This window comes from Phaethon lepturus, unplaced genomic scaffold, assembly GCF_000687285.1.
Source record: "Phaethon lepturus isolate BGI_N335 unplaced genomic scaffold, ASM68728v1 scaffold44585, whole genome shotgun sequence".
Classification (NCBI taxonomy): domain Eukaryota; kingdom Metazoa; phylum Chordata; class Aves; order Phaethontiformes; family Phaethontidae; genus Phaethon; species Phaethon lepturus.
In genome coordinates this window covers 4,356-18,766 of record NW_010539279.1, presented here as the reverse complement: position 1 = coordinate 18,766, position 14,411 = coordinate 4,356, and the positions used below count along the sequence as shown (strand labels likewise).

The 14,411-nt window shown below is 37.6% G+C and overlaps 1 protein-coding gene across 4 annotated transcripts in view; it reads left to right on the top strand.

Moving 5' to 3' along the window:
* The window catches only part of GGNBP2 (gametogenetin binding protein 2), an 18,947-nt gene extending 4,797 nt beyond the window's left edge, over positions 1 to 14,150 (top strand). The window contains exons 3-14 of one of the 4 annotated variants that reach the window (XM_010287075.1): positions 1,387 to 1,640; positions 2,611 to 2,709; positions 5,626 to 5,754; positions 5,844 to 5,957; positions 7,624 to 7,827; positions 8,836 to 9,010; positions 10,588 to 10,782; positions 11,458 to 11,608; positions 11,782 to 11,907; positions 11,989 to 12,140; positions 12,537 to 12,785; positions 13,503 to 14,150. In XM_010287075.1, the coding sequence (XP_010285377.1) occupies positions 1,387 to 1,640; positions 2,611 to 2,709; positions 5,626 to 5,754; positions 5,844 to 5,957; positions 7,624 to 7,827; positions 8,836 to 9,010; positions 10,588 to 10,782; positions 11,458 to 11,608; positions 11,782 to 11,907; positions 11,989 to 12,140; positions 12,537 to 12,785; positions 13,503 to 13,706 (2,052 nt within the window). In that variant the 3' untranslated portion in view covers positions 13,707 to 14,150. Of the gene's footprint in view, positions 1 to 1,386; positions 1,641 to 2,610; positions 2,710 to 5,625; positions 5,755 to 5,843; positions 5,958 to 7,623; positions 7,834 to 8,835; positions 9,011 to 10,587; positions 10,783 to 11,457; positions 11,609 to 11,781; positions 11,908 to 11,988; positions 12,141 to 12,536; positions 12,786 to 13,502 lie in introns of all 4 variants that reach the window. The other 3 variants (XM_010287074.1, XM_010287077.1, XM_010287076.1) reach the window with 3 other exon arrangements.
* The last annotated feature ends 261 nt before the right edge of the window (positions 14,151 to 14,411 follow it).

The following is a 14,411-nucleotide window of genomic DNA, read 5'->3' as shown; positions in this document are numbered from 1 at the left end:
CCTGCTGTTGCTGTAACTAGTACTATTAATTACAAGAAAGAGGATTATTGCAGAGTGATATCACTTGCCAGATTATTTAATGTGCCTGCCTTTAAGAGCACAAACCTTAAATGTTGTCTGATAATAGCTTTACTTTTCATAACATGCATTACATAAAATCAGCTGAAAACATTTTCTCTTTTCAATTGGTATATTTACATGTTCCATGTGATTGATTAGTTTCACTATGTTTTGTGGTCTTTTCTTTCTCTCCCCAGAAGTTGTGACAAGTCATTTCTACAGTAGGAGTGTTTAAGTGGTGTGATACAACAATAATACAGAAAATACTATCGTGGCAAAATAATACCTGTATAGATACAGCTGTGCTTACAAAGCTGTATGTTGTATAACCAGGGAAAAATGACAATTAATACACTGACAGGACTCTGCTTTTACAGATTATGTTGGAAAGAGCCAGTAGTGCTGATAATCTAAGTGTAGATTTGTTGATTGATGTGTGAGGAAGGGACTCTCTCTTCTGTTTAGATGTAACAGTGGCAGTTCGGTATTGATGAAGTCCAATCTTGTAATTTAGCAGTTACGTGAAGAAATAGAAGGGTATGTGCTTTTTATGTGTATGTGTGCCTGGATGTGTTTGACAGAGGAACCAGGAAAAGCTCCTAAAATTGTTTATACTAAGAAGTATTAGAAGGTGTTCTCTTTAATGTTCTATTATTAGCACACATTGAATCTTTGCTACTGAAGTAAAATGTTTCACCCTGAATAGTGATGTGTGCTTTTTTTTTTTAATTTCAGGTATTATAATTGTAATGTGAAATGGCATTTAGCCTTCCAGGAAAAATATTACTAAATTGTCTTGGTCTCAACAGTACAAGTTTGTTGTAAGTGAGATTTTCATATATGCCAGTGAGAGTCCAGGAATTTCCTTTCTTATGTGCCACAGATGAAATGAGTGTGCATAGAGAATGAAAACTTGCAGAGTTGTATGTGAGACTTTTACAAAAACATCTGTGCTGAGGTGGAGAAAAAAGGGCTTCCTGATAAGGACAGGGAGGCATGCCATTTGTTTGGAAGAAACATTTGCTGATTTGAGTGGTAGGAGGAGGGAACAAGAGGAGGAAAAATATTTGCTTCCTTCCAGAGGAAGAAGACTGTAAGACTTGAAGCAGAATTGCTCCTATGATATTAGCAAGTGTGGTTTTGTTCATACAGGAAGTATTTTAGCTGATCTACAGTAAGACAGTGATCTGAAACTCCGAGCGCTGCATACAGTTTCCACAGGTGTATTTTGATAAGGAAATGCTGTTGAAGGTTGAAGAAAATTTGAACAGTTTCAGATGAGTGTTTGTTTTTTTTTAATTATTTAATTTCTTGTTCTTTTTTTAGAGACATAGCATGCTTAAACAGCAGGATCTAAATATTGCCATGATGGTGACATCGCGTGAAGTTTTGAGTGCACTTTCTCAGCTGGTCCCGTGTGTTGGCTGTCGTCGTAGCGTGGAACGTCTGTTTTCTCAGCTTGTTGAGTCCGGAAATCCAGCACTTGAGCCCCTAACAGTAGGGCCAAAGGGGGTTCTTTCTGTAACTCGAAGCTGCATGACTGATGCAAAGAAGCTTTATACACTGTTTTATGTGCATGGGTAAGCGTCTTAGAACTGCTCGGATTATTCTTATGTGGGGAAAAGGAAAGCTAGCTTCTGTGCATTTGACTTGGCAGCTTTCCTGGTGATACTAAATTGTCACAAGTTTGAATCTTAGGGTGCATACTTGTCCTTTACAGACATATTAAACTAGTTATTGCCTAAACTGGTGGAAAAACAAACCCAAAAGACCTAATCTTTCACATCATCAGTTGCAATTGAAAGATACAAATATCAAAATGTTTAGTCATTAATCAGATGTAGGCACTGTGGGTTTTTCCTGATCTCTGGAAGAAGAGTGTTTCTTTGCCCCATTACTTTTTTATTTTATTTTTTACAAACAAAAATCAACAGGCTCACCACCCCCACTAAAAAAACCTTTCTACTCTTGGGTAGAAAGGTAGCACTGAGAAACCTTCTGGGTTTGGCTAGCACAATAAATAGCCTTAGTCTCAGTGCCATTTGTTTCTCAGCTGTCAGTGGACCAAACAGTGACTGCTCACCACAATGTGCATTTGCCTTCCAGTTGGCTTCAGCTCATTCTACTTCTTGCTCCAGTTAGCAGGCCAGTGAGAAGTAGGAAAGGTTAGTGCAGAGCTGGGGCTATTGAGATTTGAAGGGTGAGGCAGTGCAGCTTGATAAAGTGGTTGTAGTGGGTCCCTACACTTTTGAAATAGGTGTCATTGTTCAATGTCTGTTACTTACGAAGTTATGCAATAGCTTTTTGGATGTGGGTTATCTTTGTCTTGCTTGCCAGGATTTGTCTGGAAAATCTATACTGTGTTTTCCTTGCGTACTGCCCGATTGTATGTCATAAGTAAAAATGGGGGACAGGAAGAAAGTTTTAGATGTAATGTTCATTAGCAGTCTTGTTTCTGATACACAAGCTGAATCAATCTCTTCAAAATTTCTCCGGATAACCATGTTCTCAGAATAATACTAAGTTACTTCTTTTTTTTTTTTTCCATAGGTCCAAACTGAATGATATGATTGATGCAATTCCCAAAAGTAAGAAGAACAAGAGATGTCAGCTACACTCCCTGGACACACACAAACCAAAACCTTTGGGGTAAGTTTGTGTTTAACATGCACAATGCAATCTAAAATATTTTAAGGAACCAAACTATTGATACTAATTTATTTTTAAGCATTGGGATAAATTCTTATGCTGTTATCTGTTTGCCAGAGTAGTAATCTCCAAGCTATTTGGATTATAGTAGACCCAAATAGTTGTATGAGAGAGTTACAGAGGCACCCAGGAGTTTTGGGCAGCGTGTATTGAGGGACTTGAGCCTTTCTCAACAGGCTTTCATAAGAAGGTAGTTAGCCCTTTTTTGTGCAGTAAGAGTGATGATCTTATCAGTAGTATAATACTTACCCACTGCCCCTGCTCACGGTTTATTGACTGGACAAAATTAGTGCTAATAAAGTCTTCTGTAAGATCTGTAGTCCTTCCTCAGTGTGAAAGTTGTCCCTGTGCCCATTGTCAGAGCTCCCTAAGGCAACTGGTGATGCTTTCATGTAACGTTTAAGGCCACTCTGTGAAATCAGCTGTTTCCCAAAACCTGCTTGTTAGTTCTACCTGTTCCATTTTTGCCTCTTGGCTTTGGGTCTTTTACTTGGTGGGGGGGTGTTTTGTGGGTTTTGTGGTTTTTTTTTTTTGATGAAAATATCCATGTTTACTTTCAAAACCATTTGCCAAAACCCAACTTGGTCATTACAAACCGATGCTGTCTGGTGTGCTTTTTATATCTCATCTGACATAACTTGGAATATAGTCTGCTCAGGCATGGATGGGTTCTGCATTGTGCTATAAACAATTCTCTAGAAAGACAAACTGGTTTTTGTGCTCTACACCAAAATGATTGATCAGCAGTTTTTCTCACATTGAGGTGAAAGGGTACATGCTAAACAAATGTACATCATTTCGCTTGGGATTATTAAAAATGCCTTGCACAACTGTTAATAAAGGGCTTTATTGTGGTTGAGCTGCAGGGTTAAAACTAAAAATCTGTAAAATGTGTTTTCTCAAAATATGACAGAATGTTTTGAATACACCAGTGAAAAAGATGCTTCTGTGTCTTGAAGTTGAAATGGTTTGTTCTAACTGGTTAACCAGAAAAACACTGCCTGGAAATCTGTTGTAGATTCAGGGGGGATTCTTGTTTGTAGGATGTTTTGGTTTTTGTTTTTTTAGTGTGATGACCAATAAACTAGACTACTATGCTTAGTTGTAGTGTCCAGGACCTTTTTTAGTCATGTTAAGCATACGACCTGTGCAAGTTTGATCATGGTTTCCAGTTACAGTACATGTATTTTTCTATGCAGACTTGTGTCTCTGGGTTTAGATAAATCCCCTGAGATGCTAGGCATGTGGAATCTGACACTTGATTTTTACTTGTGCTGCTTGAGGTTAGTGGTAGCTAATCGTTATCTCCCACTATATTTTGGTTGCAGGCCTTTCATATAATTAGTTTAAAGCTTATGTTACACAAACAAAAGATCATAGGTGTTGGTTTTGTTTTTTTTTAAATAAAGCAAATTCAAAGCATTGTGAATGTGTTAGTTTTTTTGCTTTGTTTTTAATAAGGTTAACTTTTTCTGTGTAAGAACATATATCATAGAACCTGCATTTACCACTTTGGCAAGGCAGCACAATTCTGAAACTGAATGGAGAGGAAAATGCTGCCTTTATTTCCTCAATTCATGCTGGAATAAATCCCCTTATTTTGAGTGCTGGCAGGTTAATAGGGAATGTGTGGAAGAGCAGTATTTTAATATACTGCAAGTAAAGTTTTCAGCTTTATCTGATAACATGGCATGTGGACAATCAGTGTAGTTTACTGAAGAAACATGGCTTGCACTCTGCTTGCTCAGTCAATACCCATTTGTTATGCTACAGAAGTGATCGGGGGTATCGGTACTGATATTTCTCTGAATAAATCTGCTGCCTTGAGTGGAAGCAAATATGCTAACAGCCTAGACATGGAGGTGTCATAGAATTGTCTTATAGAACAAATTTTATTTATCAACTTCAAGCTTCTGCTTGACTTCATTACACGAAACTTCTTCACATGAGTTGCATCTGTTAGGCATTTTATACACACCAAAAAGGCTTTGAATTGTAATGGTGTGTTTAATTATACAAGTTACATAACTAGCTAATACCACTCAAGAGTTACTTGATGTCCTCAGTTTCAGTGTGCCTGGTTTATGGCTACTCGGTTCCATTCAGGGCGAAGGAGCGTTTTAACCTCTCATAAAGGCAAGCCATATGATCTGGCAAACTAGATAATAGCATACATAAGTACTCTTGAGGAGCTAATTATTAAATAGGAGTGCTTCTTCCCCGGTTTTCCTGCTCTGTTGTATCCACGCATGAGCTTAAACAGAAATGACCGTTCTGATAAAATGTCAAGTGTAGACAAGCCTGTAAGTAAACATGGCTTGCTATTTAAAGTTTGTTCTTTGCTCTATAAGTGTACTCCTAGCATATCCAAATGTGTGTTGTAAAGGTTTGGAGTTATTTTAACAAATTTTGGAAATTTAATGTAGATTGGTTTTGGGGTTTTTTTTATGGTGGTAGATGTGTGAAAGTTTGGGGGGGGGGTGTTTTGCTTCTTTTTTCTTTGGGTTTTTGTTTTGCTGCTTTTTTTTAGTAAGTTGTCATATGAAATTTAATCTGCCAGAAGTATTTAAACTTGTACATGTTTATACTTCAGGTAATCTTCTGAAAAATTACTCCTGGCTTTCAGCTGTAACTTTAAAAAGTCATTGTGAATCTAGGTTCATAAACATGGACAGCAAAATTTGTATCTTGTGTCTGACCCTAACTTTACTGGAAGTTAAGGCTTAACCTATAAAGGATTCAAAGTAACTTAAGGAACATGGTAGCATTTTCATAGCATTTGTTTAGGAAAAATAACTAGTTCATAATATATATGGTATAGGTTTAAAAAAAATGTTTTTTAATACTATGTGACAGTGAAGGGAGCAGTAGCACACTCAGTACAGAGAAATTAAGTGCAGATAAGAAAAATAGTGAAGACAGCAGGAAGGAGGAGAGCAAGTGTAGCATCACTTTCCACTATGGACCATTCCAGGGAGCAGTCAGGTAAACTAACGATACTTTATTTTGCTTCTTTTCTAAACCTCTAAGAGGATAATGTACAGTCTTTTGTTTCTTACGATTTCTTTTCACAGGGGTTGTTGGATGGATGTGTGGGAGCTCATGTCCCAGGAATGCAGGGATGAAGTAGTTTTAATTGACTCTAGTTGTCTTTTAGAAACATTAGAAACCTATCTACGAAAACACAGGTATGTTAAAAGAATAAACATGCTGCATTTTTTTAGTGAATCAAAATGTATGTAGAGCTCACGCAATGTTTAAAAGTGTAGAGGATTCTTCTGATACCCTTCTAAAACTTAAGATCTAAGCTTTGTGGTCATGGAGAACCTTGCCAGATTGTATTGTAACAGTTGATGAGACTAAGGTAGTGAATAGTGTTTTGCCAGTTATTCCAGGTTATGGTAGGGGAAATGTAGAGACCTCAGATGAAGTCACAGCTACTTGTTTTAATTTTGTTTGTTAGGATTAAACTGCGATTTGCAATTTGATGTGTTAAAACTGTGTATATTCTTTCACTCTTTCACAAGTAGCCAAATCTCTTTGGGACTATGACGCCTTCTAGGCTTTCGGGAAGTGTGTGCAATTTCAAAATAATGTCAACTGCACTAATAGAAGCAGATTTTAGGCTTGGTGTTGCTTGTAAATCACTGTTTTAAAACAGTTGGTTATGACTTAGTAGCACTACTGCTATTAGGTCTCTTTTGCAGGGAATAAATAGGCCACTAAATTATTGTTACATGTGTAGGGTAGCTACTGTGCTGATGAAAAAGTTTTAATTTCCAGCAGTTTCAAGGTTCTGATATAAACGGTGGGGGCACAGATGGGTGTGGGGGTGGTGGTGGTGTGGAAATAACACTTTGGAAACAAAATAATTTTAATCTCCTGTGACATTAAACATGGTGTTGGCAGCGTTCCTGATGCTAACCTGCAATAATATTGCTGTTTTCTTTCCTTTCACCGCAGAAACTAGCCAGTTATCATAGTACTATCAAACATCAAAATATGTTTGACTTAGTGTTCTCAAGTGACTGGACAAACTAGGAAAGGGAAAAACACCATCCAGAGATGGCATGAAGAGCCAGCTTTTCAAGCTGAAAGCTGAAATGTGAGCAGCTTGTCTGACTTGCATTTTTAGAATAATAGAGCAAGAGGTTTTGTAGCTTCTTGAAGATTACTTCCTCTTATAAAACAGAATGAGCTTAATTTGGCTGTATTTTAATTATAACAGACTTCATAACTATTATGAGAAGAGTATAGTTATCTGAGCTATCACAGGTTTAAATTGAATACATTGTGTTATAAATAAACCTTGTTTGGCTATCTGTGCAGTAATTGAATAATTCAAAATATGTTTAAAGGTGCTTGTAGTGGAAACATCACTCTTACGCAGCAGGCAACAGGGAAACTTTTTTTTCTTATTGCTTATCACTCACTTGAGTATACTTGAAATAAAGTAACTTTGGTGTGTGTTACTTGAGAGGAATTTTGTCTTGGCTTGTAGTAATGATTCAGGTTATTCAGTATTAGATTTCTGATCTTTGAACGAACATGGAATTGCATATCCATATAGGAATTTCTTCATGTTAACAATTAGCCTGATTTATGCCTTGGAGCATGAAAGTTGATATCCAGACTTGTAATATATGATAGGTAGTATACTACACATAGTAAACTTACGTGGCTTAGAGCCAAAGCCTTACTATTTTACCTTTTGAAGTAACATAAACCTTATGTGCCCTAGTTTAAATATAGCATGCACTATTACATACCACATTATGTTATAACTTAGACTAAGCGGGTCTAATGTTCTGCTTGAATGAGAATTCATTTCTGTTATGTTCTGTTCTAACACAGGTTTTGCACTGACTGCAAAAATAAAGTACTTCGGGCATACAATATTCTTATTGGTGAACTAGACTGCAGCAAAGAAAAGGGCTACTGCGCTGCGCTTTACGAGGGTTTGCGTTGCTGTCCACATGAACGTCACATACACGTATGCTGTGAAACAGATTTCATCGCACACCTCTTGGGCCGAGCTGAACCAGAGTTCGCAGGAGGGTATGAGTATGTAATTTGCTAGAGTGGGCTATCTAGCGCTTTGCTTCTTTATTTTATTATTGAACGTATTTTGCAAAAGTGATTTTTGCCTCCTTGCTGCATAAGAAACTTCTGAACATAAATGTTCATATTGAAATAGGCTTTGAAGGGAGTGCTTCAAAGTAGCGAAGATTTTATGTGTGCTTCTGACTTTAAAGTGCATTTCACTCTGAAGGCAAGACTGAAAGAAATTACCAAATGTCTTCTAGTTCGTTTGTGCACTCACTGGGGCTGCCTGCTTTGAGATGTTCAAAATATGCGAAATAGAAAGAGAACCTTGGTTGACAGTTTTACCAAATGCCAAGTGTTCAATTTAGTTTTGTGGCCATTTGTGTATTATAGTAATTTCTGAACCTGGTTTAGCATCTTAAAATCTTCAAATGAATAATAACATTCAGAGTCCAATAATCTTTAGAACTCAATCTTAACTGTTTGATTAGGGGGGCATATGCTTTTATAATAATTTATCCTTATATAGATACAGATTAATACTGAAATATTTTTACTTTGTATGGTAAGTAATGTATAAACTTCTATGTGTTTTTATTCAGCTTCAGTTAACCAACGCATAAAAGTCTAGGAAGCTGAAATATTTGCTATATAAACTAAATACAAATTATAGGAAACAAAAGAATGGCTGCATCTCTTTGGCATTAAAAATCTGCTGATCCCTCCTGGTAGGAGCAAGCAGAGACTGATGGGGCAACACCTTCAGAAGTCACAGGTTGGAAGGCACAGTGCAGCTTAACAGTGCCATGCATAGATTAACATGTCAGGAACGTAGTGGTGGGTTTGACCTGGTCCTTTCTATTTTGCATCTGCATGCAGCACAGCAGAACTCGATTGAAAAAGCTGTTCATGCAAACATATCTTCAGTTGTACATAAAGAAAATACGTCATTGAACTGCTTTGATCTCTTGGTAGACTTCCAGCTACTTTAACCATACTATACTTTGGTACTTCCTTTAGACGAAGAGAAAGGCATGCTAAGACAATAGACATAGCCCAAGAAGAAGTTTTGACCTGCCTGGGTATTCATCTTTATGAAAGATTACACCGAATCTGGCAAAAGTTGCGGGCTGAGGAACAAACGTGGCAGATGCTTTTTTACCTAGGTGTTGATGCTTTACGCAAAAGCTTTGAGGTAAAAATCAAATTTTATCTAACTTGTATTTGAATTGCGATAGTAACTGTGTGCACTTTCACTAAAATTATTTTTCTGCTTTCTACTAACTTTGGGCTGGAAGGAGCTTCAAGGGTGTTGCGTTCAATCCCTTGTTCACTGCAGGCAACGGTTGTGTAATAGCAATGCATAGCACAACTGAGTTGCATTCTGATGTGAAGTCTGCTGGAACATAAAAGATTGAGGCTTGCTTTTACTTTCCAAGCTGCACGTTACAGTACGCTGGATCTTCTGTGTTTTTAATTCACAGTGAAGGTATTTCTACCTGATAGCATTTAAAGTAGCTCTGGCTACAACAGTTTTATTTGTCTTATTAGTAAAAATGGAGGATGTGCTTTTGAATTACAAACACAACTGCTAACTCTTGCATTCAGTGTGTTCCAAATGCACTCTCTAATCCTGTGGGAGCTTGAACTTCAGACAGAACTCCATGCAGTTCCTTTAATGTATGCCAATAGTATACTTCCCCTTCGGCACGCCATAGGTCTTTTTAAATTTTGTTTATCTTCCATTTATAATGACTGTTCTCTCTAAAAACTTCTAAAACGTCAGAGGAAGAAGAACCACAAAATCAATTTGGGAAAGATCACAGTGGAACCCTAATCTAGTTCTTGAGAGGTTTTTTTCAAGTAATTTTTTTAAAGGCTTATAATGCTATGGAAGTGGTGTTGGGCTGGGTGCACTGTGGCATTTTTGTCAAGTTTTGTCTTGATTTTTTTTAATCTAGTAAAGTATGGTGTTGAAAATTCATTTACATTGTAAAACTCGGGTAATTATGCTGGTATGCAAAGTTGGCTATGAATTTGAAGCATGGAACTCTTGTATCTTTATATGGAGTCCTTTTCTAAGGTGAGTGGGAAAGATGATGTCTCCTTTTGGCTTAAGGAGTTCCCAGAGTGATCTGGGAGAAGAGACAAACAAACAAACAAAAGCCAACAAGACCCAAAACCCGTGAATTTATTTTTACCTCCTGTAGGAGCATTGATCCAGAACAGCTTACTAGTTTAACTGTATTCTTGTAACTTTGTATGTAGCAGTGCCATTATGATATTTGTTCTAAATTTAATATTAAGGAACATATTCAGATACTTGCTATATTTTGAGATATATCTATACTTCAGAATTGGACTGCCTAGAAAATCATGTAGATTTTTCACTGGTTACCCTAGCCAAAAAGCTGCAGGGATTCTGTAGCAGGAGTTCTAAAGCGTTTTTCTGCGCTGCTGTGTTAGATAATCAGAGTATCTACCATGTAAACACAGATCCAAAAACACGTTCAAGTCTGCAGCTTTTTACTGAAAATTGTGAATTTCGGCTGTAAGTTAAACGCAGCGCTCCCCCTGTGCATACATTTTCTCCAGCACTCTAAATTTAGTGACTAAATCTGGGTGGGCATTTGTATTCTAGAGTCAATAGTTGTGTTGCTGTGACTTTATTATAAAAAGTACTTACCAGCTATTTTCCTCCTCTTTTTTTAATGAATGTAAACGCTTGAGTTGTGTTAACATCTATAAATAGATCTAACCTCTTATAAACAGATGGCTGTGGAAAAAGTGCAGGGTATTAGTCGATTGGAACAGCTCTGTGAAGAATTTTCAGAAGAAGAAAGAGTGAGAGAGCTTAAACAAGAGAAGAAACGCCAAAAACGGAAGAACAGACGGAAAAATAAGTGTGTGTGTGAGATCCCGACTCCTTTGCAGGCAACAGAAGAGAAGGAAATAAACCAAGCAAAGGTAAATATTGATAGCTGTGGCTTTCTGCTGGTGTTAAATAACTAGATTTCTAATTTGGTGCTTCATCCGTCAGCTCACTGTTCCGTGTTAGAGTTCTTGAGAGGTTTTTACTGTATTTCAGTTTTGGGAACTAGTTTTTGACTGCTAGTGGAGTTTAATAGTTTTCAGAATAGTACAGTCTTTTTGTAAAGTGATTACGTGGAACTCCTTAGCTTTTGGGTGTTTGGTGGAGTTTTTTGTTTTGTGGTGTTTTTTGTTTTGTTTTGTTTTTTAAAATCCTAAATCTAGGGGTCAGGTTATGCTCGAATATTTTTTAACTATCGTTTCTTAAAGGTCACTTAGAATATAGGAATTCAAATGCTAGTTGTAGACAGTTACCATTAAATTTTTGGGGAGGAGAAAGCTTTAATTGACTAAGTAAGTGTAATTATTATTCTAGATCTCTTGACTGAACTTAATGGGCTAACTGTAGGTCATAGTATTGTGGGGAAAGTTTGGGGTTTTGTTTTGAGGGTTGTTTTTTTTTTTAATTGTACTTCTGAAGAATTATAAGCAATGCTGTAGCTACTGTCAGTCAGTGTCAGCTGCTTCTTCTTGTGGAAAGAGTATCCTTTATAAAGATGCTGGCTGAGCTACTATCAGTACGTGCAAGTATTTTTTTGGTTTTGTTTTAAGGAAAATTCAAACTTCACGGAAAGTAGTTGCAAAGCCTGTGGTAGCACCGAAGAACCGAACAATTGTGTAGAAGTAATTGTTACTAATGAAAGCACTTCTTGCACCTGTCCTAGCAGTGGTACCCTATTAGGTTCACCTAAAATCAAGAAAGGTATGTTAAATGTCATTATTTTTAATTTTTAAAAGCAAGTACCATTTGTGGGATAAACAGCGCTCAGCTATTTTTAAAAATAACCTTCTAAAAAAACCCAAACTTCCTTGCTAGAGGCATAACTAAAGAATACGCAACAGCTACAGTGACCGTAACTTTTCACTTTGTCTCAGGTTTATCTCCACATTGTAATGGTAGTGACTGTGGCTATTCATCTAGCATGGAGGGCAGCGAAACAGGATCTCGAGAGGGATCAGATGTGGCCTGCACTGAAGGCATTTGCAACCATGATGAAAATGGTAGGTTTGGTAAGAACATAATATTGGTTTAGCATCCACAAAACTTAAGCATCTGAGAAGAAAATTCCCTATCTTTTGCAGGAGATGATTCATGTGTCCATCGCTGTGATGACAAAGAGGAGGATGGAGATAGCTGTGTGGAATGTTGGGCTAACTCGGAAGAGAATAACACAAAAGGCAAAAACAAAAAGAAGAAAAAGAAAAGTAAAACTTTGAAGTGTGAGAATGAACATGTAAGGAACATAGCTATTCCAGACTGCTTATTTAAATGCATACATTTTAAAGTAGTTACAAAAGCATTTCAGGTTTCAATTGTGACTAATCCTGTAAATGGGGTAAAAAGGATCTTCTGCTACCTCTCCATCCAAGCGTTGACATCGAGGTCCTTCCTAGAATAGGTTGTGGCAGAAGGAATCTCCTCTCCTGTGTTCCTGAACATGTGCACTTTTGCGCACTCTCAGTGAATTAACGTGCCATTCCCCCCTCCTCCCCAGGCACACACATTTGAAAAAAAATATATATTCTTGCTCTCTTTTTGAACTTTTTCTTTCCCTCTGCTTCCATCTGAAACGTGAATGTTTCAGGTTTAACACTGCTAGTAGTTCATTACAGGCTATTTTCAATTTTAGATTCAGAAACTTGGAAGCTGTATGGCAGATCCAGGTAACAGAGAGACCTCAGGAAATATCATGCACACAGAGTTTCATCGCGACAAGACCAAAGACACACATGCTGAAAGCTGCTGTAGCTCAGAAAAAAGTGGGCAGCAGTTGCCTTGGTTTGAGCATATGAAAAATGTGTCACAGTTTGCAGAACCTACAGAAATGTCACTTGTTCCTGATACTGGAAAAGGTGCCAAGAGCTTAGTGGAACTCCTTGTAAGTAACCACTTACTTTGAATTTTAGGTTGTAGCGTACTGCTTTAAATCCTCGGGATTGAGGATTGGGGTTTAGAGCTCAAATCCCACAGAAGAACTGTTACGAGAGAGAATGTAACTGAACCCGAGATTCATAGCTTACTCTCCCAGTGTTTAGTTTGTTTGCTTTTGCATGTTCTCTGTAAAGTATATAACTCGGATGCTTTGCAGAGGAGGAGAAATTGCTTGTCACTGGAATGCAAGTGACAGAAGTTGTATTATGAGTATTCATTATCAAGGATCGTATTATTCCATAAAATGAAGCATGCATTATTGCTGCCTTCATGCCTCAAATATTACTTCCCACTACAGGCTTCTCCTTGGACAACTTTCTTCTCTTTTCCTTTCCTTCCCTTCTCCTACATCCTTTTTGTTTCTTTTTTTCTTTTTTTTTTTTTTTAACCTCTGATAAAAGCCATCCTCTTTCAGGGGAAATGTGCTAAGACTCTGAAGCTTATTCCGGTAGATTTTGTGACTGTATAGGCTGCCTCTTACCCAAAAAATAGCTGAGCGTTGCATGTGAGTCGGGTGTCTGGATTAGCCAGCTAAGCCTTGTGGTGTCATGACGTGAAGGCTGCATCTTTAGGGCAACTGTAGACAACGTGAACAGTTGCCAGTCAGGTGTACTGCACGGGAAGGGCAGTGCTTGAGTTCTTAAATGCCTGTTTTTGTTTGTAGGATGAGTCTGAATGCACTTCTGATGAGGAAATCTTTATCTCACAAGATGAAATACAGTCCTTTATGGCAAACAACAAGTCTTTTTACAGCAATAGAGAACAATACCGACAGCATCTGAAGGAGAAATTTAATAAATACTGCCGCTTAAATGATCACAAGGGGCCCATTTGTAATGGTTGGTTGACAACGGCTGGAGCGAACTAAATACAATAAAATAGCTCTGTCTTTCACTGAAATTCTCAAGATGACTACTGCGCCTTCTCTTTCAAAAACTTAATTTAGTGACTTACGGCAAAATTTTATCTTAAATTAATGTGATTCTTTTTTTTCCTTGATTTTTTGGGGGAGGCTGGTGGAGGTGATTTCATTAATTTTGTTCTTTCTTCAGGCTTGTATCTTTAGTTGAGTAGCTGTGCAAGCCTCTCTTATAATTTAAGCCATCTCTTTTCATTAAATGTTTCTCTTACTGTGAGACTTACAAAAAGCAAACTAGTGGCAAAGTAATGTTGTACCTATAATTCTGTACAGAATGACAATGAGCTGAATATAAGATTTTACAAAGTAGACATCCATTTGCAAAATGTTTTGGATGTAATATGTTAAAGCGCAATGTGCAAAATTTAAATAAAGAATATTTATTAATATGCATAGTAAAAGTTGGTGTACGCGTTTCTACTTTAAACGCTCCTTCCCAGCGGTCTGAATTCTTGATGTTCGGATGGACAGCTGTCGCTCCAGTCCGCGTAGCTTCACGGAGGGAGGTGTTAAGGTGAATAAACTGGCCAGGGAGAAGTCCAGATCCTTCGGTGGTGCTCATGAAAACCAGCCCACAGGGCTGTGTCATTCTCCACTGGCGTGTGGCTTAGAGATCTTCGAGTTAATTGCCAAACAGCCTGGCTCCCTGGTAGC